General features: G+C 43.7%; 1 protein-coding gene across 1 annotated transcript in view; it reads right to left on the bottom strand.

Annotated features, from left to right (window-relative positions):
- Nucleotides 1–5968: 5968 nt before the first annotated feature.
- The window catches only part of TESMIN (testis expressed metallothionein like protein), a 39323-nt gene continuing 24828 nt past the window's right edge, over nt 5969–20463 (bottom strand). The window contains exons 6-9 of the mRNA XM_005908898.2: nt 12486–12588; nt 9833–9970; nt 7912–8087; nt 5969–6161 (exon numbers count right to left, since the gene is read on the bottom strand). Coding sequence (XP_005908960.1) covers nt 5969–6161; nt 7912–8087; nt 9833–9970; nt 12486–12588 — 610 coding nt within the window. The remainder of the gene's footprint in view (nt 6162–7911; nt 8088–9832; nt 9971–12485; nt 12589–20463) is intronic.

Genomic DNA, 20463 nt, shown 5'->3' with positions numbered 1-20463 from the left:
CCACACACGAACATTCACAGCAGTTTACTCACAACAGCCAACGACTGCAAACAGCTCAGCTGCCCTTCAACGGGCTATTCTCTCGTCACCCACGCCGACTACCGAGCGTGGAAAAGGCCCGAGTATGAAGACTCACAACAACCTGGCGATCTCCAGGGAACTCCTGAGTCACATACTGCACGATGCCGTCTATATAGCATTCCTGAAGCGACTAAGGTACAGATGTGGGGAACAGACTAGTGGCTGCCAGGGCTTGGAGGGGAGGGGAAAAGGAGGGCAGGGGGTGTGAATACGAAGGAGTGACTTGAGGGAGCCTTGAGGCGACAGAATTCTGCATCTTGACTGTGTCAATGTCACCATCCTGGCTGTGATACTGCACTAAAGCTTTGCAAGATGTTACCACTAGGGAAAACTAGATAAAGGGTACATTTCTCTCTGTATTATTTCTTACAATTGTGTATAAATCACAATTACCTTAAAATGAAATGTTTACATTTTTAAGAAGCTACTAAAATATATTTTGGGGTTTTGGTATGTTCACTGGTGAATTCTACTAAATATTTAAGGAAAAAATTATTCCAATTCTTTACTATCCCTTCTGGGACACAGAAGCTGAGGGAAAACTTCCCAACTCATTCTAACTCATCCTATGAGTGCAATATTACCCTAAAAAAGACACACACACAAACACTACATGAGAACTACAGACCAATATCTCTGATGAACATAAATGCGAAAATCCTCAACAAAGTATTGCAAGTCAAATCCGACTGAGTATAAAAAAATTACCCACTACAACTAAGTGGGATTTCACCTACATATGTAAGTCTGGTTCAACAATCAAAAGTCAATTAATGTAAGATTTTCCTGGTGGTACAGTGGGTAGGAATCCACTTGCCAGTGCAGGGGACACAGGTTCAATCCCTGTTCCAGGATGATCCTACATGCTGAGGAGCAGCGGAGCCCAGGCGTCCCAGCTACTGGGCCTGCACTCTGGAGCCTGAGAGCCGGGACTACTGAAGCCTGAGCACCCTAGAGGCCACGCTCTGAGACAAGAGAAGCTGCTGCAGTGAGAAGCCTGAGCACCATAGGAAGAGCAGCTCCTGCTTGCTACGACTGGAGAAAGCCTGAGAATAGCAGCGAACGACCAGCAGAGCCAAAAAGAGAAAAATTTTAATGCAATCCATTGCATAAATAGGTTAAAGAAGAAAAATCTCAGGATCTTACCAGTAGATGCAGAAAAGGCATGTGACAAAATCCAATACCCGTAGATGATAAAAAAAAAAAGCCTTTGGTAATCAATGAATCGATAAAGGATATCTACAACTTGATAAAGAATATCCAACAAAACCCGACATGCATGGGTCTAAGTCGCTTCAGTCATGTCCGACTCTGCAAACCTATGGACTGTAGCCTGCCAGGTTCCTCAGGCAAGAAAACTGGAGTGGATTGCCATGACCCCCTCCAAGGATCAAACCTGCATCTCTTAAGTCTCCTGCACTGGCAGGCTGGTTCTTCACACACTATACTTAACAGTGAGAAACGAGAACCTGTCCCACTAAGATGAGGAACGAGACAGAGATGTCCCCTCTCATTACTACTTTTCAGCACCGTGCTGGAAGTTCCAGCTAATGTGAAAGAAAAGGAGATCAAAAATATACAGGTTGAGAAGGAAGAAATAAAACTTACTTTGTTCAAAGATGACCATGTTAAAAATCAGTCCCCAAACTCCTCAGAGAGAAAGACAATTATAGCAAGGTTGCAGGATACAAGGTTAATATATGTGAGTCAATCTCTTTCCCGTATAGCACTAATGAACAAGTGGAATTTGAAATTAAAAACACAATACCATTTATGTTAGCACTCCCAAAATAAAACACTTAGGTATAAATCTAACAAAACGCTTACAAGATCTATATGAGGAACTTCGTGGTGGTCCAGTGGATAAGAATCCTCCTTGCAATATAAGTGACACTGATTCTATCTCTAGCCCCGGAAGACCCCACACATGGTTCAGTTCAGTTCAGTCACTCAGTCGTGTCCAACTCTTTGTGACCCCATGGACTGCAGCGCACCATGCCTCCCTGTCCATCACCAACTCCTGGAGTTTCCTCAAACTCACGTCCATCGAGTCGGTGATGCCATCCAACCATCTCATCCTCTGTCGGCCCCTCTCCTCCCACCCTCTATCTTTCCCAGCATCAGGGGCTTTTCCAATGAGTCAGTTCTTCACATCAGGTGGCCAAAATATTGGAGTTTCAGCTTCAGCATCAGTCCTTCCAATGAATATTCAGGACTGATTTCCTTTAGGATGGACTGGTTGGATCTCCTTGCAGTCCAAGGGACTCTCAAGAGTCTTCTCCAAAACCACAGTTCAAAAGCATCAATTCTATGGTGCTCAGCTTTGTTTATAGTCCAACTCTCACATCCATACGTGACTACTGGAAACACCATAGCTTTGACTAAATGGACCTTTGTTGGCAAAGTAATGTCTCTGCTTTTTAATATGCTGTCTAGGTTGGTCATAACTTTTCTTCCAAGGAGCAAGCGTCTTTTAATTTCATGGCTGCAGTCACCATCTGCAGTGATTTTGGAGCACTCCCCAAAATAAAGTCTGTCACTGTTTCCATTGTTTCCCCATCTATTTGCCATGAAGTGATGGGACCAGATGCCATGATCTTTGTTTTCTGAATGATGAGTTTTAAGCCAACTTTTTCACTCTCTTCTTTCACTTTCATCAGGAGACTCTTTAGTTCTTTGCTTTCTGCCATAAGGGTGGTGTCATCTGCATATCTGAGGTTATTGATATTTCTCCCGGCAATCTTGATTCCAGCTTGTGCTTCTTCCAGCCCAGCGTTTCTCATGATGTATTCTGCATATAAGTTAAATAAGCAGGGTGATAATATATAGCCTTGATGTACTCCTTTCCCAATCTGGAACCAATCTATTGTTCCATGTCCAGTTCTAACTGTTGCTTCCTGAACTGCATACAGATTTCTCAGGAGGCAGGTCAAGTGGTCTGGTATCCCCATCTCTTGAAGAATTTTCTAGTTTGTTGTGATCCACATGGTCAAAGGCTTTAGCATAGTCAATAAAGCAGAAGTGGAGCAGCTAAGTGCCTGCGGCACAGCAATTGAGCCTGTGCTCTAGAGCCCGGAGCAGCAGCTACCGAGGGCCCTCGCTCTGAAGCGAGTCCATGCTCCGAAACAAGAAAAGCCACTCCAGTGAGAAGCCCACACACCATAACCAAAGAGTAGCCACACTCTCCACGATTAGAGAAAAGCCTGTTCAGCAAGAAAGACCCAGCACAGTCAAGTATATAACAGTCAAATAAACATTTTAAAAAATCAAAGAAGAATTAAATAGATATTCCATGTTCATGGAGAGAAAGACTCAGTATTTCCAAGATGTCAGTTCTTATCAACTTGATCTATAGAATCAACACAATCCCAATCAAAATCTCAGCAGGTTATTTCGTGGATGTCAAAAAACTGATTCTAAAGTGACGTGAAGAGCAAAAGACCTAGAGTGGCCAACACGATATTGTAGGAGAAGAGCAAAGTTTGAGGACTGACAGCACCCGACCGTAAGACTTACTATAAAGCTATAGCGATCAAGACAGTGTGATATTTGTGGGAAAATCAACAAACAGATCAATGGAACAGAATAGAGAGACAGAAACTTACCACGTGAATATAGTCAACTGATAGGGAGCTCCCTCGTGGTCCAGTGGTTGGGACTTGGTGCTTTCACTCCCAGGACCTGGGGTTTGATCCCTGGTCAGAGGACTAAGGTCCCACAAGCTGTGTGCTATGGCCAAAAGACAAACAAGCAAACAAAAAAAAAAAAAAAAGAAAAACTACATATAGTCAACTGTTCTGTGGCAAAGGAGCAAAGACAATACAATAAAGAAAAGGCAGTCTTTCAGCAGATGGTGCCAGAACAACTGGACATCCACATGCAGAGAGATGAATCTAGACACAGACCATATACTCTTCCCAAAAATTAACTCAAAGTGGATCACAGATGTAAGTGTAATGCGAAATGCAGGGCTAGATGAAGCTCAAACTGGAATCAAGATTGCCAGGAGAAGTATCAGTAACCTCAGATATGCAGATGACACCACCCTAATGGCAGAAAGCAAAGAGGAACTAAAGTAAAGAGCCTCTGGATGCAGATGAAAGAGGAGACTGAAAAAGCTGGCTTAAAACTCAACATTCAAAAAACTAAGATCATGGCATCCAGTCCCATCACTTCATGGCAAATAGATGGGGAAACAATGGAAACAGTGACAGACTTTATTTTCTTGGGCTCCAAAGTCACTGTAGACAGTGACTGCAGCCATGAAATTATAAGACACTTGCTCCTTGGAAGAAAGCTATGACAAACCTAGGCAGTGTATTAAAAAAAAGAGACATCACTTTGTTGACAAAGGTTTGTATTAGTCAAAGCTATAGTTTTCCAGTAGTCATGTATGGATGTGAGAGTTGAACCATACAGAACGCTGAGCGCCAAAGAATTAAGGCTTTTGAACAGTGGTGCTAGAGAAGACTCTTGAGAGTCCCTTGACTGCAAGGAGATCAAACCAGTCAGTTGTAAAGGAAATTAATCCTGAATATTCATTGGAAGTACTGATGTTGAAGCTGAGGCTCCAATAGTTTGGCTACCTGATGCAAAGAGCTGATTCATTAGAAAAGACCCTGATGCTGGGAAATACTGAAGGCAGGAGGAGAAGGGGTAACAGAGGATGAGATGGTTGGAGGGCATCATTGACTCAGTGGACATGAGTTTGAGCAAACTCAAGGAGACAGTGAAGGACGGTGAAGCCTGGCTTGCTGCAGTTCACAGGGTCACAAACTAGTCGGACACGACTAAGTGACTGAACAACAACAAACCCCGCTTTGGTCCCCATCAGAGCCAGGCTGTTCCAAACGAGCTCTACAGATCTCAGCCTGCTGCTCGACTCCTTGCTCGCTGATGTGCCCAGTGACCAGATCCAGGACCCCGCTTCTTTAAGTGGTGTGTGTGTAAGCGAGCTTTTTAAACGTTCTCCAAGGGCCAACACTCTTAAAGAACACAGAAACATAACAAAAATATGTTCAGCTATTAAGTTAATCGCAATAATGGAAGACGTTTGAAACGTTTACCCCTCTTTGCTTTTACAATAGAACCAAAAGAGAGTCAGCTTAATAACTTATCTTTCCTGCCGACCTCTGCAAATAGTTATTTTAACCATATTTTACAAACGATAGTAATATTATAACAGTAGTTATGGAGAAGTTAATTGGATGATAGAGCTTTTCCACAATTTAAATAGAAACATATAAGAAACTAGAGAATTTCAGCCCCACAACTCAAAAGGCTACTGATCAAACCAACCCCACTGTCTGCACTTCATGGTGACCCTAGAGGAGACTAGTAATTTCTGAGACTCCAGGGAAATATTTACACTCAGAAATTCTCCAAGGTATTTAGTAGTTCTCTACAGATTTTACATTGTACCTTAGCAGCCTATCTGGGGAATTTATTTCTAAACAATTTAGGGGAAAAATCATTATGGCTTTTCATGCAGAGAAGCCTCCAGAGGAGGAAAATTCCCTGGAGAGGGTGAAGTCAATAGGAAAGGACTTGTATTTCTCTCCAGGGCCTGCTTCCACCCTCCATTACTCAATGCTAGTGCAGACCATTCTCCCAGGATTACAGGAACCCACGCTGTCTCCTTGGGCCCAGACAACAACAGTAGGGTCATGCACTTCCTCAAAACGTGGTGGATGATTTCAGTCACCAAATCCCTTAGAGACTCTGAGTAGCCCCTCAGTGTCCTGATGCAGGGAGAAAATTTGTTTTTAATGATGAAGCTATTGGTACAGACACAGCCTCATGCTCCTTAAAATAATCTTTCTAAACTACAGATTTCCTTCAGAATACGGAGCCAAAACCTACACACATGTGTATTTCATGCTGTACTCTACTCAATTTTCAGCCCTTTGGATTTAAACTCAATATGGAGAATCTGTGACAAGCATCTGCCAAACTCCTCTAGGATCATTTGCTCCGCCAGGCACTCTGAGCAGTGCTCCTTCTCTGCTTCTTCGCCCTGGGCCAGCAGGCAGGCGCATGTGGCTTCCACCACCTCCCAGGAGATGCACGAGGTCGGCCGCCTGTCAAAGCAAACCAGTTGAAGGCCACATTCAGTCACTCCACTGTTTTAAATACCTTTCACAGTCCAGGGGACATGCTTGTTATAGCACTTTAAAGAGTGCCACTGGTAAAATCTAATGTTGTTTTCTTAATACTGGAAATTATATGCCCTGTGACCATATATAGGACTGCTTTTAGAAGAAGAATGCAGAGGACAGATGAGTCTGTCAGCTCCTAGACATCCTTTTCCCTGAAGATTCTGCATTTTCTCAAACTTAGATCCACAAAGGAGCCTGGAAACCTGGGCTGCAGCATCAAGCCTGCAGGCTGCGCAGGGGTTGAAGCAGCAGGAGTCTTAGCCAAGACAAGCCGTGGTCTGGGCTCCGTGCACAGTCTGTCTGCCTGAGTAAAGCGGCCCCAGCACAGCGGGCTCTGGGCGCTGGCCCCTCCTCCCCAGGGGCCCGGGGGCTCTGAGGAGTCGCCTCCTGGGGGCACACTGTCAGCTTGCCTCTCAACACCCCCAGCATCCCTGAAGTGGTTCTGAAAGTCAGGTGAACCACGTCATACAGGACCAGTCACTTCCTCACTGGGCTGCGGGGGCAACTGTGACTTAGCTAGATAGTTGCCCAAGTCATGCTCAAATTGAGAAAATTTAGCAAACCTCTAGATTATGAAAATATAGACATTGGGATTGGTTTAAATCTGTCAAGGCAATACACAATGACTTTTGTTGCAGATGAATGAACAGGGCTGGCCTCAGGTCAAGAGTCTTAACATTTTGAGACCGGACTCCAGAGTATAGAGTCCCTGTGACATTCCATCAGATACTCAGCATCACCATGTCAGGCAATAATGTTTCCACATGTAATTTCACAGAAGATGCAGCCATGCTTCAGTACATTTTTACTAATAAAGACCTCTTCAGGTCACAGTGATGAGTATTCCTGATGTCTCTAACCAACAAAGCAGGAATTTGTCTTTTCTACATGTTATCAATTAATTAATGACATCTGGTAGTTTATCATGACATGACCCATCCCATCAAACTCAAGGAAATTTTTTTAAACAGGTGAATCTAGTCCAATATCTAATAAAATTATTACTCAACCTTTGAGACTTCCTAGGAGTATAATAATCACAAATATTTTTTGTAATTATTACAAAATATTAAAAAATGGCCTCAAAATAATTACACGGGACGACACGCCACTAAAGTGGGCTCTACACGCCCTTTAGTGAGGCGTACAGCACGCACTGAGAGCGCTTCTCGCGTCACTTCCTGTGGTGAAGAGCGGTTCAGGCATGTGCTGTCTAGAGATCAGGCCTTTGCCACCTGAGGGCCTGGAGGCCCTCTGCTCTTGTACAAAACAGGGGCAACGCAGACAGTGAGGACCGAAAGGTTGAGCTAGGAGGACAAAGAGGACCGAGGGGTTTGGGCAGCGGGGCGCCTCTGGGGTAACACAGTGTGGGATCGAGGGCTGGTCAAGATAGAGAAGCTGGAGGCTCCCTTCCCTATCCCTCATCTCCTGCCTTCCCACAGACAAAAATGCTTTCTTTCCAGTGTGGAAACCATTTTAACTCTCCTCTTAAATTTTTTCTTGGCTGTGAGGTGAGGCTTACAGGACCTTAGTTTCCCCGACCAGGGACTGAACCCATGCCTCCTGCAGTGGAAGCGCTTAATCCTAAGCCCTGTTTCACCAGGAAGTCCCAACTCCCCTCTCAAGTTATCCTTGAATTCCCTTATTAAGAGGCTGAGTTCAGAGTACCTACCTATCTTTTCTGAATTTTGGCAGTCCTGAAAATTTTGTTGGTGACAAATGATGGCCGCCTTCAAAACCTCCAATTTCCATGTAGTTTGGCATGTTCATTAGTGTTTTTCGTTCTGGGCTTTCTTCATAATTTTTGCAACCAATGCATTTGCAAATAGAAGAACACATAATTTTGGCCTGGTAACATAAAATGCTTTAATAAAATTAGGTTGCCCTAGAATTCATCAAAAACTGACAAAAACTATTTGGACCTTAAATAATGTTTTATATTTGTGTGTACACACATGTAGTAATCGCAATATTCATACCAGAAAAAAAGGGGAGGGGAGAAGTGAAGATGGATGAGTGACGGTGATGTAAGGAGAAAGGCACATTTCCATCCATGTCGCCGCCACCCGGGGTGAGAGAGGGAGGGGGCTCCTGAAGGCATGTGTGTGGGTGTGGGTGTGAGCCCTGAGCAGAGCTGGGTCTCTCCCTCACCCAGGGGGCACACAGTGAAGACTCTACCTGACCCTTGTTCTGAAGGAAGCCTGCCCTGGCCGATTCTAGAACTCCAGCCGCCCAGACAGCCTTCTCCTTCAGCACTGAGAGCATGGGTGAAACACGAAACCCCCCCGAGGCCAGGCCTGTGGTGGGCGTTGTAGGGGAGGGCCTTCTCTCTTCCTTGTTGGGGGGACATTGTTTCTTGTCACATGGTCGTGTGACACTCAGGGCCGGGGGCCAACCCCTTGTGCCAGCCAGACCTGGGGGCAGCGGGAAGACTAGCTCGTTTCTGGCCTCCTCATGGTTTCAGCCCCTGGGGGTTTCCCTCAGGGAAACTCAGACCTGCGTCTAAAGGGGTGTGCTTTCGTTTGCACCTCTGGGAGTTCTGAGCAGGAGGTTGTCTGGAATTTCTAGTCTGCTGTGATACCAGGCGCTGCAGGCCCTCTGCCCAGCTGGGGAAAGCGGCTGGCACACTGCCCCAGGGTGCCAGGGCCCTGGGGCAGCAGCGGGGGTGCGGAGCAGAGCGGAGGCACTGAGAGGAGGTTTGAGAGCAGCTCCACCGGGTGAGGCCACTGCCTTCCTGTACCTTCAGCTCTACAGTGTTTTTTACTCTATTTTCAAAATGTGAGCTAGCGGATTGCTAGGTCTGCCAGATCTCCAGAATCAGGAAGACTTTACTGAAGCCTGACCTTCTATGACAATCTTCTAAAAATAAAGTTCACAGGAACATCCCCAAGAGACCTCAAGCAAATCAGAGTCTTTGCAGGAGGGGCTTCTCGGCTGCTTCACTGACAAGGCCTGAGGGTCCCTTCCTCCCTCTTTCTTCCTTTCCCTTCAACACAAAGAAAGACAGAGAGAGACAGAAAAAGGAGGTGAGTGAGGGATGAACCTAAAGGAGAAAACCAGTCCTTCTACTGCCTTTAAATCTTTTGAGGAAGGAAACAAAGCTCTGTCTGAGAACTGGTCAGCATCTCCCCAGCAGCAAGGGCAGCTGTGCATTCTGGTCTCTGTCCACTTGGAAGCTGCCCCCTCAAAGCACCCAGGGGAAGGCTCGTCTGGGGACAAGGCTGTCCTCACTGCCCTCCCAGAGCATCTCTGCTCTGCTCAGCTGGGCAGAAGCCCACCTCAGGGAGCCAACAGACTGCCGGCCCCTGAGGGTGGCTCCAGCATCAGATCAGCAGCCGTAGAGCGGGCAGGGCTGTGGCACTGGGCACCCTCCCGGGACACTCGGGGCGAGCTCAGTGGGGACAACATGCTCCCAAAGGAGCCCTTGCTTCATAAAGTGAAATTTATGTTTGAGACATTAAGGTAGATTGATGAGTGCTCTTTAGAAGCCCTGGAAGGAAGAAAATTAAATTCTTAATTAAATTTTTAACCACAAAGTTACTTAGACCATTTACCTGGCTTTTAAAAATAATGCTTGGCAATTGTTGACTGACCTCATAGCACTCACAGTAGTTCTTAAGGCAGCCCGACCTCTTGCAATTACATCCTTTGTTATGTCGAGGCTTCACATCACCCAGTTTTCCTTTCCCAATTTTTGGTTGGAAAGCTTCTGGATTTCTATCAAGACATGCCTAAGACAGAAAATGCAAAACTCCATCAAGATATATTTTATTACTTAAAACAATGCTTAGTGCCACGTATCTGGCTTGCCATAACTGGGTCTAGCTGTAACTTCAGGAGCGGCCACGACGAGCAGCGGGCCTCTACCCCAGTCCTGCTCCATTCTCTTGAATACTTAAAGGTGGAATAGTGGACGGTAAAGATGCAAAGAAAATCACTGTGTCCATTTGAACACAGCTCCTTCCCGGCGCCTGTGTACACTGTTTCCTGAGATGTTAATAGTTGGGATCACGGCACTCTGCTACCAGCTCATATTTATTAAACGTGCACTGTGTTCCAGGCATCTTTCTGTGCGATGTATGCATTCTCTCACTGAAGCCTCACACAACCTTGTGGAGCAAACACCACCCCTCCTCTTGGCGCCCGATGGATGAAGAAACTGAGGCGCCGAGGGGTCAGAAGATTGTGGCCCAGGGATGGCATCTGGTCTCTGAGTTCACGGTCAGCCCCAGGTCTCAATCACCTCTCTAACAAGATGGCCCTGTTCTCTTTATTAAGCTGGGTTGGGGCAATATGGACATCACAGAGGCAGCCCCATGCTCCTTCTCCCCTCACCATGAGTGTGGGGATCCGTCTTGACACCAGAGCCTGGCTCTGCAGAAGGGCCTTTGCAGTGAGGACCCTTTGGTGTGTGTTCTACTTTTTAGTGAAGCAGAAGGGATGGTGGAATATGATGAATTGGGGCATTTGTGACCCCCGTGTGACCCCCATGTGGCCCCCACCCAGGCCAGGTCAGAGGACAGTCCAGCTCCCCACCCAAGGTCCCTCATGTCTTCTGCCCATCAACACACCCCAGTGGGAACCCATCTTCTGACTTGCGCTGCTTTAATTTTGCTGTTCTGCAACTTCAGCTAAGTGGAACCCTTCAGCATGTACTCTTTGTCATCTGACTTCTTTCACCAGTGCAGTGTCTGTGAGGCTGTCTGGGCTGTGGCAGAGATGGAGGTCTTCCTTTTCCACTGACATGTGTAACCCATCATATACTGCAGACCTATCCAGTCCAGCACAGAGAGGCACCCGGCTTGTTTCCAGTTTGGGGCTATTATAAACACAGCTGCTGTGAACATATTTGTACAAGCCCCTGGTGGACATGTACACTCATTTCTAGGGGTTGTATTTTCAGGAATGAAACTGCCGGGCACAGCACAAACAGAGGTTTAACTTTAGTAACTACTGCCAAACAATTTTCCGAAGTGCTTGCACCAATTTACACTGCTACCAGCTTTCCATGATTTTTAAATAAAACTTTTTATACTTTTAATTGCAGATAGTGTTCTTTATGCCTAAAGAAAATACAACTGTGTTGAACTTCAGATGAATCACTATTTTTTTCTGTCCTGTGGATCTGCCAGTATCAAAACTGGTTTTCAATTGATTTATCTATAAATCGAGGCAAATTAAATTATTTTAGAAAAAACCAGACTAACCGTGGCACAGTATGAGAGCCTCAAGTCCAAGTTTCCTCTGGCAAGTGAGAGGGCGCCGAGACATGGCCTGGGCAGGTGGGCTGTGCTCCCTTCTCCGGTGGTCTTTCGTCACCGGGGGTGTGGAGGGGTGGCGGTTAACCTCTCTCCTGCATTTAGTCTTTAGCAGGTGGCCTGAGGGGCTCTCCAAGGTGCTGTTCACCTCTAGATTCTCCCTTTCGCCCAAAGCCAAGAAGAATAAAAATCAGCCCAAACTAACAATGGCTGAGAGCTTTCATCAAGGTTTCTTCACACAGTGAACCATCTATTCCTTTTCAAACTATGCTCTTTGAACTTAGGCTTATCTGCTACAGAACACAATCTAAATTTCCAAACCCCAAATCAAGACAAAATGGATATCTGCATGTCCTTAACCCGGAAACTTCTGGGACCCTGCTGCCCCTCTAAGCCTCCTGATACCGGTTGGAGAATAAAGGTCTTTCTCTGGCTGCCACTCTCACAGCAGCTTCTGGTCATGGCCAGTGCCCCTCCTTCATGAAGAGAGTCCTGTTTAATGTATACTCTTCAATACTTTGGGGTTTCCCCAATATTGAAATTAGAAACCTGTAGAGATTGTTTTGTGAATATTCCTGGAACTTTTAAATGCATTTTTTTAATTGGAGTCTAGTTGCTTTACAATGTTGTGTTAGTTTCTGCTGCAATGAAGTGAGTCAGCTATCGGCACACAAAACCCCCCCTCCCGGGCCTGCCTCCCACTCCCACTCCCCATCCCACCCTTCTAGGTCATCACAGAACACAAAGCTGGGCTCCTTGTCTATAGAGCACGTTCCCTCTAGCTATGTGCTTTACACATGGCAGTGTGTGTATGTCAATCCTAATCTCTCAGTTTGTCCCACCCTCCCCTTCCCACACTCCCCGTGTCCACACGTCCATTCCCTACATCTGTATCTCTATTCTGGCCCTGCAAATAAGTTCATCTGTACCATTTTTCTAGATTCCACATATATGTGTCAACATGAGTGTATTTAAAGGAAATTTTTACCTTAATGGCCTTAAACCTTTCGATTTCATGACGTAAATTGTTGCAACAATTATTACAATTGCAGTTGTTGCAAAAGTCCCCGTTAGCAAAGCAATCACAGTACCTGTGGATAAAACAACACAGCGTGTCAAAGGCACCCAGCGAGGAGATGAAGACAAGCGTGCATATACCTATGGGGGAAGGCTGGCCGGCACGCTGGGTCAGACACGACCTTTAGTTACCTGATTCTCCTGTTTCTGTGAAAATAGATCCACTGGGATGATGTTCTCCAGTGACCAACACAGAAGAGAGAGACTAGTGAAAATCATGGGTTTCATAACACAGCAGTTGGCAGAATAAACAATATTCCAGTCAATGTCCACTGGCATCCATTACCTCCTTCCCTTGATGCCCACTGCCCTTGTTCCAGGAGAGCTGTAAGCTGGTGAGCACTGAGCCATTCTCCCATCAACCATCCCAACCCAGCCAACATCACTGAATGCCAGTTCACTTCTCAGCCAGACCTTGCCTATGTGAAAAACCTGAGGGACCTAGAGGTGGACCCAGGCTTTGTCGCACTTTCACTCCATGTCAGCATGTGGAGGAGGGAGACACGACTGGGGCAGAAACACAGGTGAGTGCTGTCACATGTGGTAACACAGGTCTTCCACGTACTCAGAATCCACAGAGTAGCAGGCTGAGTAGACCTGTCTGACCATCCACCTCCCACCCTGAGGTCCTGGAGTCAGACAGGCAGTACCCTGTGGCTCAGGCGGCCAGCACCTTCTCTGCTGTGTCATCCTTGAAGACCTCTCAGTGTTGATGACCATGAAACTGCTTCACACGCTCCTGCAGGAGCTTCCTCTCGTGCCGCATGACCGAGGCATTTATAGGCCTGAGGTTTTTCAGTATGAAGAGGGACAGGACACTTTCTTCAACTCATGTAAGAATTGAGCGTCTGGACAGACTCCGAACAACCTACCTGTAAGCTGCACCCCTGAGAGGCTTTGGAAGGCTCATTAGCCACCCCACGGCTTCAGCTCGTGACTAGAGAGGACCCATAGTGTTCTCTTCCTGAGCACAGTTCATGGAAAAGAGCTTCATATGCAGGTTTAATATCAGCTCTGCTACTAGTTTCCCATGTTACCTGATCCAAGTTATTTGTTTCAGCGTCTAGAGCCAGGACATGGGAATTCTGCCACTTGACTGCCTGGTCTCCCAGAGTTGCTGAGGGAAGCCCTGAAGCCCTGGTGTGCTTCCTCCGACAGAGTGCTGCATGAAGGCAGGAGGGCCTCTGCGTCTGGTTATATGGTGGACTAGATGCTTGCAGAAACTTTCCTGTTATAGAATTCCTAAGTACAATTATTTTAACATTTATTATTTTAATATTTTAAATAATGTGTCAAAATTCATGCCAAACAAAGAGGAGAGTAAAGGAGATTGTTGGATGTGAAAAGAAACTGTGAGCCAGAGGGGTGGGTCTGCAGCTGCCAAGTGCTGTCTGGGCCCTCTGCCGGTCCCTAGTGGCCCAAAGCTTGCGTTCAGATTGGCCGCTGCTACAGGAGACAGCGTCTGAGCTACAGAAGGTAGGAGCTGCATCAAAAACCCTTATAAAGTGTGAGTCCTTCAAAGGTAACCTTCCCACAAATCTACTTCGTGGAGATTTCAGAGCACAGGGACCAGAAAGAAGATCCCAGAAGGTTCTAGAAAGAATAATACAGGTTTCATACAAAGGGTGAGAAAAAATTTCATAACTACCCCAGAAACTAGAAGAAAATGCAGCAAAGCCTTCCAAATCCTAAAGGAAAACTTAATTAGTTGAAGTTGAAAATCCTACCATCCATCCAAAGTGATCATCTTAGTGTGAGGACAGACATGACACTTTCAGACACACACAGTCTGAAAACATTCTCTCCATCACTCTTGCTTGGGAAGCTGCTGGACGACATGCTGCCTGAAAACAATGCAGTGAATCAAGAATGAGGAAGATAATGCTATCCAGGAGCCAGGGGGTCAGATATGCGGAAGAAGCAAAGGAAACCCTGGGACCAATGCTGGAAGGAGGGTAAGGAGAACTGTACCTAGGGCTGAGAACCAGCCCCTTAGGAGCAGGACCTTGACGGCGGCAGGAAAGGCTTCCTCCAGACCAGGCCACTGAGCACCTAGCGTGTTTGCATGTGTTGAGAAAGCACTTACACAAGCAGAGAAGAGTTAAGGGTTAAGTTAGTGTTCGATACATTTAAAAACTAAGTATTAACGTGAGGGAGAAGAGAAAGAAGTTGAGGAAGAACAGTAATCAAACCTCAGATGTGTTTTCATAGTCATAAAAACACTACTGATCTAACAAAGTACATCTGATGTCTGGGAACAGGCCACGTGCATGTTGGGAGGGGGTTAGGTGTGAGTAGGAAGAGGAAAAGGCTAAATCCATATCTTTCATGGCACAAAAACAAGAGATCATGCTGAAACTGAAAAGCCAAGAAGCAGCAATACAGGCATGTTATTTAGATTTATGGAGGCAAATACTAAAAGATTTGGTTAAGGGCCAAAAGTGTCTGGAGATCAGAAAATAAGGAACAATTATCAGGAACTACATTTTTTGGTCATAAACCTTGTATAATTATTAGACTTTTTTTTTTTTTTTGACTGAGCCACATAGCTTTCAGGACTTAGTTCCCTGCTGCTGCTGCTGTTGCTGCTGAGTCGCTTCAGTTGTGTCCAACTCTGTGTGACCCCATAGAGGGCAGCCCACCAGGCTCCCCCGTCCCTGGGATTCTCCAAGCAAGAACACTGGAGTGGGTTGCCATTTCCTTCTCCAATGCATGAAAGTGAAAAGTGAAAGTGAAGTCACTCAGTCTTGTGTGACTCTTAGCGACCCCATGGACTGACCAGGGCTCAAACCCAGGCCCTCGGCAGTGCAAATGCAGCGTCCTAACCACTGGACAGTCAGGGAATCCCCTATTTAGCTCTTTAAACTATGTACATATGACCTGGATAAAAGCAATAATTAAAAGTCAGAAAGGATAAACAAAGATAAAGAGTTAGATCCAGATTCAGCATAAAATGACAAAGAAGTTAGAAACATGGGAGAGATGAAGAGAAATGGTCCCTAGTTAGGGGGTCACGCATGACTGATAAGCATTACAGGACAGAAAAGAGAAGCAGAAGAGAGTTATACTTGGAGGATACCTGTGCTTTCCAGTTGTGGGTCCTCAGACTTCAGAAACTAATGAACCTCAAAAAAGCAAATAAAAAGAAAAATCAAAGATAAAAAGAAAATTGTAAAAACACCAGAGAGAAAAGACATTACCTAGACTGACCAAAGACTTTGTGTTAGAAATAATGGAAAACAGTAGAACAATATTTTTATAGCATGGAGAGGAAAAACTGACAATCTAGAATTTTATACCTAGTTCAAGATATGTTTAGTCACCGAGATCCAAGCTAGGCACACTTCTTTTCTCACTCTACACACTTTGCTGGGTGATTTTATTTATTGACTACTTTTTAAAGCTTTGGGCTTCCCTGGTAGCTCAGTTGGTAAACAATCTGCCTGCTATGCAGGAGACCCCAGTTCGATTCCTGGTACAGGAAGATCCACTGGAGAAGGGATAGGCTACCCACTCCAGTATGCTTGGGCTTCCCTGGTGGCTCAGCTGGTAAAGAACCACCTGCAATGCAGGAGACCTGGGTTCAATCCCTGGCTTGGGAAGATCCCCTGGAGAAAGGAAGAACTACCCACTACTGGCCTGGAGAATAGGCCTACAAAGAGTTGGACATGACTGAGCAACTTTCACTTTCTTTTTAAAAACACTTTATGTAGAAGATTTGTAAATCTGTGTCACCAAAGTCTCATTTTCTTCTTTCACAAACATCAGGTAAGGGTTTCCTCACTTGCTGCTCATCCTTCCTCATCCCCATTCATTCTTTAATCTACTGCTCTCGGACCATCTTCCTGCCTCCTTCTAACTCTCAAAGGTGGTCAACAGCCTCCCTAACCAGAAAGTGCAAGGACCTCTGCACTGCATTTACCTCACAGCAGCGTGTGACACGATTAGGCTCCAAAACCATTTCCCTACTGCCTATCAGACATTTCCACCTTCAACTTAGGGTGTCCACACCTTAAGTTCTGACCTTCTCCTTCAGCCTTCACCCTGCTCTTGCTGTAGTCTCTCTGCATTTGTGGTGTCATCACCCACCCAGTGACATGACCCCAAGTCATTTCTGATGACTGCCTTTCTCTCTTTTTTCATATCCAAGAGGTTACCAAGTCTTCTGATTCTGGCTCAGAAATGTCTTTGCTAATTGTATTCTTGATACAAGAAAATAACATTTGTTGTAGTTTTTTAGAATATAAATAAAAAGAAAAAATTAAAATAATTCAGAATCCTGCTCCCTAGAGACGACCATTTGGTGAATATATTTCAGAGTTTTTCTGTAAAACTATACATGTTATCAATAACTATATGCTGTTTGATTACATATAATACATAAATAAAAACAAGGTCATATTCTATACAGTTTCAATGTGATTTTACTATGTATCAAAGTTAGTAATCAATATGACAGCTTGCTTTTATTACTTATCAATATGAGAGTTAATATTACATGTAAATAGATTTATGTCACTGTAATGACTGCACTGTATCCCACTCTGTAGTAACATCAGTATAGAGTGATGAACATTCAGATTATTTTGTACATTTTGGTATAATGAACAATATTACACAGATGGCACTGGCCTCCTTTCTGTTCCCAGAACCCGGTGCCCTCTCTCTCTTGCCATATGGCCTTTGTACCTGCTATTTCCTCTGCCTAGAATGCTCTTATCGACCCACTTTGAATCCACCTCTGCCTCATTAACTCCTGATTAACTCCTCCTCATCCAAAACCATTCCCTTCCTCAGGAAAATCTTCCTGGCTGTCATACTTGGTCAGTTCCCCCATTACCCTCTGCCCATCGCTGTTCCTTTGCCACACATCCACCACGATCTCTGTGTATGTGACTGTTATATTCATGTCTGTCTCCCCAGCTGGACTGTGAGTGTTGAGACGGCAGGGACCATAACTTTTCTTGTTAATTTCTGTTTTCTCTATCCCTGAAATCACAGGCATAAAAAATATTTGTGGAATGAATAAATGAGTGAAAAATGTGTATGTCTCTTTACATACAGTTTGAAACGTCTCTTAAATCTGTGGGTTTTCCTCATCCTGCCATCTCTGCCCGAGTCCAGGTCACCATCATTTTTGTCTATGCTGTTGTGATGTCTCCTCACCTTCAACTTCCTCCACTTTGCCATTAGTTTTTAAAACATAAATCAGGCAAAAAAGGAAGCGAGGAAAAAACAGTAATCAGAAAACACAAAAGTGGTACTCTGTATTTCTGGTGGGAATATAAAATGGTGTAGTCATTGTGAAAACCAGTAATGTGTTTCCTCAAAAAGTTAAATAATAAGTTACCATATAATTCAGCAATTCTACTTCTAGGTATATACCCCAAAGAAATGAAAGCAAGAACTCAGACAGACACGTGCACACCCATGTTCGTGGCTGCATTATGCACAATAGTCAAAGGTAGAAACAACCCAAGTGTCTATCAACAGATGATGGACAATCAGTGGATAAACAAATGTGGTCTATGATACAGTGGGATATTAATCAACCTGGAAAAAGAATAAAGTACTAATACATGCTACGACATGGATGAACCCTAAAAATATTATGTTAGTGAAAAAAGCCAGACACAAAAGCACAATACTGTATGAATCCACCTATATGAGGTGCCTGGAACAGGAAAACTAAGAGACAGAAGGTAGAACAGAGGTTTGCCAGGGGTTGGGGGTAACAGAAATCTATTTAATGGGTACAGACTTTCTATCTGAGATGACAAAAGGGTTCCAGAAATGGGTAACGGTGATGGTTGCACAGCATCATGAGTACAATTAATGCCACTGAATTGTGTATTTAAAAATGGTTAAAATGGTAAATTTTATGTTCTGCATATTTTACCATGATTTTAAAAAAGCAAGGTGCAGATTGCACATATGAAATGCTGCCATTTTGGGAAACAAAAGAACTTAAGTAAATTTTAAGGCTTCAAAAAAAATTTATGAAACTTATTTGTGATACAAATAAGTCCACATATATCAATAACGAGACAAAGAATGCAAATAGATTTTAAAGTCTATTGAAACATGGATTATTAGATTTGCTTTTTAAAAACCCGACTACAGGACTTCCCTGGCAGTCCAATGGCTAAGATTCTGTACTTCCACTGCAGGATGGTTCGAGCCCTGATCAAACCCTGGTCACTGGTGGGTTCGAACCCTGGTCACTGCGTGGCATGGCCAAAAGAATAATAGTAATACAATAAGTAAATAAAACAAAATAAAAACCCAACTATATCTAGATGACAGAAGACACACCTAAAACACTACCACACAGAGCATGAACACAGAAGGACGGTAAGAGCACATTTGCTAATACAAACCAAAGAAAATATGGTGTAGTAATAGTAATATAAAAAAAAGCATACAAAGCAAAAAGCACTAGGATATAGAGTCACATTTAACAGTTAACGGAATAATTCCAAAAAGATACCACAATCATGAATTTGTACACCTTTCACTATAGGCTCAAAGTATATAAACAAAAATGGAATTATAAGGAAAAAATAAGCAAATTCACAATCATAATGAGACGTCTTAATGAACTTTTATAAAAAACAGATGAATCACACAAAATTTAATAAGCATTTAGCAGATTTAAAAAACAAAACTAACAAACTTGAACTAGTGGATAGTAAATGCATCTAACAAATAGAGAATATACATTTTTAAGTTAATATAGAATATATTAAAAATTGACCAAACATTGTCATAAGGCAATCTTCATTAATTTCAAAGTATTGCTATCATACAAACCATATTATCTCAGCACATTATAATTAAACATAAAAATTGACAGTAAAAATGTTGCTTAAAAATACATATAAACAGATACATGCACATATATGCATACATATATATCTGGATACTTTGAAATGTACACCTAAATGATTCATGCAGTGAAGAGAACATTACAATGAAAATTACAGAATACTTTGAGTGAGTGACAATGAAAGTAGCACATACTCTTGGAGGATGCAGTAAAGCGGTACACAGAGCAACTTATGGCTTTAAATGCATTTCCTAAAAAAAGATTGTAAATAAATATTTAACACAAAAAAGCTATTAAAACAAGGGAATAAAATGATAAAGTGTAAGGGAGAAAATGGGCTTCCCAGGTGGCACAGTTGTAAAGAACCCACTTATGATACAGGAGACGCAAGAGACTCAGGTGAGATCCCTGGATCAGCAAGATCCCGTGGAGAAGGAAATGGCAACCCACACCAGTATTCTTGTCTGGAAAATTCCATGGACAGAGGACCCTGGCAGTTTAGTCCATGGGGTCACAGAGTCAGACATGACTGGGCGTGCAGGCATGCATTGTAATAATTATTATATGAGGGAGAAAAGAGTTAAGAGTAAGAAGTAATGTTTTTAAAACAGGAATATAAGCAAGAAAGTCAATAAAACCAAAAGTTGCTGCACTGAAATGACTGACAAAACAGACAAATCTCTCATGAGACTGATCAAGGAGAAGAAAAGATACAACAAACAATAGTAGAAATTAAAATTAGAAAAATTTAAAGCTCTAACTACAGATAGATAATTTTTAAAGATAACAAAAGAGTATATGAACAGACATATACTGAGACTTAAAAATGTCAATAATAATAATCAATAATCTTCAAGAAAACAATAATCTTCAAGAAAATATAAAATAAAATGGACTCAAGAAGAAGCACAAACTTAGAGACGGCAACAGCTTGTAAAGAGAGTGAATGAGTACTCCATCTCTTACCCCCACTCTAAATCCCAGACATTAAATCAAACAGCTTTATGCACAAAGTTTAATCAAACTTCAAAGAACTAATAAATCCTATCTTGCCCAACTT

The sequence above is a fragment of the Bos mutus genome, chromosome 22, assembly GCF_027580195.1.
Source record: "Bos mutus isolate GX-2022 chromosome 22, NWIPB_WYAK_1.1, whole genome shotgun sequence".
Lineage (NCBI taxonomy): Eukaryota > Metazoa > Chordata > Mammalia > Artiodactyla > Bovidae > Bos > Bos mutus.
The sequence above is the reverse complement of the archived record's forward strand: the minus strand, read 5'-3'. Positions and strand labels throughout refer to the sequence as shown.